Source organism: Cynoglossus semilaevis, chromosome 1 (genome assembly GCF_000523025.1).
Source record: "Cynoglossus semilaevis isolate Cse_v1.0 chromosome 1, Cse_v1.0, whole genome shotgun sequence".
Lineage (NCBI taxonomy): Eukaryota > Metazoa > Chordata > Actinopteri > Pleuronectiformes > Cynoglossidae > Cynoglossus > Cynoglossus semilaevis.
The window spans coordinates 23,351,188-23,354,336 of record NC_024307.1 but is presented as its reverse complement, the minus strand read 5'-3'; the positions used below and the strand labels follow the sequence as shown (position 1 = coordinate 23,354,336).

At 48.5% G+C, this 3,149-nt stretch overlaps 1 protein-coding gene across 2 annotated transcripts in view; it reads right to left on the bottom strand.

Moving 5' to 3' along the window:
- Positions 1 to 6: 6 nt before the first annotated feature.
- Positions 7 to 3,149, bottom strand: part of gal3st3 (galactose-3-O-sulfotransferase 3) — a 24,697-nt gene continuing 21,554 nt past the window's right edge. For both annotated transcript variants that reach the window (XM_025061116.1, XM_008320821.3), the window contains 2 exons: positions 2,690 to 2,792; positions 7 to 2,107 (listed from right to left, as the gene is read on the bottom strand). In XM_025061116.1, the coding sequence (XP_024916884.1) occupies positions 799 to 2,107; positions 2,690 to 2,784 (1,404 nt within the window). In that variant the 5' untranslated portion in view covers positions 2,785 to 2,792 and the 3' untranslated portion in view covers positions 7 to 798. The remainder of the gene's footprint in view (positions 2,108 to 2,689; positions 2,793 to 3,149) is intronic.

Sequence of the window (3,149 nt, the reverse complement as noted above, 5' to 3'; positions counted from 1 at the left end):
CCAAATATGGTAAAAGCCGGTAACGGCTGCATCCAAATACCTCTAACAAAATGTTTTTGTCATTAACATTTTTACATGTCGAATGTTCTTTTTTTTTTTTTTTGTTAATTTATTTGGCCCCACAAAAGATTTTGTTAATTTTTTTCTTTTTGCCTGACTCAGAAATTCTGCTGGTGCAAGCAATGTTTGTTTGGTGCAGGTCATGTTAGTGTCGGCCTGGTCCTTAAGAGGCTCTTCAGACCTGATAGCTGAGCCCCTTTATGTCATCATGTCTCTCTGCGGGACTTCAAGTGGCAGGTGTTAAACAGAGGAGAGAGAGAGAGAGACTCTGAGGGAGAAAGCATGTAAGGTGATACTTCACCAGTCTGATTCAAATCAGATATCAGCCTCACAATAGGCCAGAAATCTCCACTTCCCTTAGAAACTTTGCTCCAAAGGGGGGGAAAAAAAAGAAAGAAGTCCTTTACAGCATTTGTCAGTGGTGGAGAGGTGCGCGGCTGAGACCAGTACCAGGGTGGACGTCTGCAGTGTCTGTGTCTGCTGAGGCTCATACAGGTTCAGAAGTCAGAAGAAGGGAGAAGATTAAAAACTCAAGCTGGGCTCATTGAGAATCCCACGTCCCTCATTTTATGTTTAAAGCTCACAGATGTCTGGGAGGTGAAGGAGAAACAACGGTTCAAGAACAACCTCCTCTTCAACAAGGACGCCCCGCTGTTCTCCCACCACTTTCTTAGATAATGATGGCTGGAACAACGTGGTGGCCGCTCAGATTAGGTTCAAGTCTCTACGTTCATTCCGTCACTGAGTCTGTGAGGATCTGGTTCCTGCCTTCACGCTTTGACTTTGTGTCTCTGAGGCAGAGTTTGTGTTCGAGGCGATGCCTGTCTCCGAGGCGGGACCCGGGTCGGCAGCAGGCTGTTGGCTGCGTTGCACTTGGACGTGCTGAGCCGCTGTGCGCAGCGACTGCTGGGCAGCGTGCATGGACCGGAACTGCATGTTCCGACGGTGGCGCAGTGATTCGCTACGTAAAAGGGCATTTGAGTACTGGACTTCAGGCATGATGAGCTTGAGACAGAGTTCCTGGGCCTGCCTTGAAAGGCCGGTGGCGACATTCTCCGGTATTTCATAGCCCACAATGTCAACATTCTTGTTAGGCTTGAACGGACGAAGGTCCTTGTTCTGGATCTCCTCCCCAGAACGAAAAATCGGGCTCTGCCCAGAGAAGCAGCTTTTGACCAGCCGCCCCTGTTCCTGTTCCAGGAGTCGCAACTCATTTGCCAACAAACCTGGACCCAGAGCAGACAGCTGGCGCCACAGTGAGGCGTTGAAGTAGTCATAAAGTATGGCGTCTAAGAAATTCCAGTTGCGGATCTTTGCGATAAGGCTAGGTGTGAGGCTCTGCTTTGAGTTTGAGGTCCGCATGTTGTGCTTCAAATAGACTATGTCCTCCAGGTCCCAGGAGAGAAGATGGCGTAGAAGAATTAGCGATTCGTCAAAGTGCTCGGTAATCATCACCAGGGAGAAGTCCTTCTCCATCTCTTCTATAAAAGCCTGGGCGTAGGCTAGGTCAGTTGAAGGGTGATCCTTCTTTCCTCCTAAGTCGTGCGTCAGTGTGTTGTGCGCGTACATGGAGTCCTTTTCAGAGGGGCGGTAGAAATGCCACGGGTCATCTAGGAAGGCCTCCAGTAAGCCATTGGGAACCCTCCTGAAGCTCGGACAGTACTGGTTGTAGTAACTGAACAAGGACTCAAACATGGAGCCGGGTTCTCGCAGTATTGTAATGTAGATTGTGTTCTCGGGCATCAGTCGCTGAAGCTCTGCCTTGTTGAATCGCATGTGACTGGCGATGATGTTGGGCGGCACTGTGTGTGGATCCACGAAGCGAGTGGTGAAAGACTGCGGGTAGCAGAACTGGTGTCCACACCCCTGCACAGGCAGCGCCACCGTCAGGTTGTGGCGCTCCGCAAAGCGGAACAGCAGATTCTGCATGGTGGTGCTGGCTGTTTTGTGGGTCTTGAGGAACGCCACGTTTGTGTGTTTAGGCTTCGACTCCGGACCACAGTGGAAACGCGTGGAAGGACAACCGATCTGGAAGGATTCCATAGTCCTGAAGAAAAAGAAAGAGAAACAAGATCTTGCTTTGAGTCTCTGTCAGCTTCTTCAAACAACGGCTTTCACTCCAGATAAAAATGATTGCAAGAGGGGAAGATTTCTTGACAGTCGATGCACAGGAACACATTAACATTAGTGTTGTATAGTAAGATACTTGGAGTTTGCTCAAAAGACTTTTACTTTTTTTAAAGACAAATAGGTCAGAAGGCTTTTCTAAGACGGAGTGTTTTCTACTCCTACTCCCATGTAGATGCTCAGACCCAACGTGGTTTAAAAGATCCTTTTTTATCCAGTTAGCAGAACTTCTAGAATATATCTATCAGCAGTGACAGCAAAACTATTTTAAGCATCTGCAGTTTTACAGTTTGGCAGTTTTAGTATAGACAACCGTCACCGTCGTCAGCACCTGGAGTCTTTTAATTGGCCGCTGACATCAATATGGAAAAGGTAATTTTCAATTTCCAAACAAGTTTTCCTCTATGTGGCTGCGTTGAACACACTGATTTCTTTCTAAATGAAAACCCCGGTGGTGGGTTCATTTGTCAGGACAGTGTTGTGTCTGCCCTCAGTCACTCACCAGCTCAGATGGCCCCCCTTCTGCAGCAGGATACTGATGGTGCTGATGATGACAACCACCACGAATATCTTCTTCTGCGACATCACTCGCTGCATCACTGCGACTGTGGGTGTAGAGTCAGGAGAAGAGCGAGGTGAGAAAAAGCAGAGGAGGAGAGCATGAGAAGGAGGGCAGGCGGAGGCGTAATTAGAGAGCACCAAAAGAATGAGGTGGAAGGAGAGCGCTGGAGCAGGAAAGTGGGCAGCAGGGAATTAGGAAAGTGGTGCCATCAAGGGGGAGGAACTGAGGGTGAGGGGGGGGAGAAATAAAAATGAGGAAGAAGGACGGGGGAGAGAGACAGAATGAGAAGAAGACGAAGGTGTGCTGTATGAAGGAAACTCAGGGTCATTGTAGACGTATCATAGGATCATTATATAGATGGATGGATGGATGGATGGATGGATGGATGGATGGATGGATG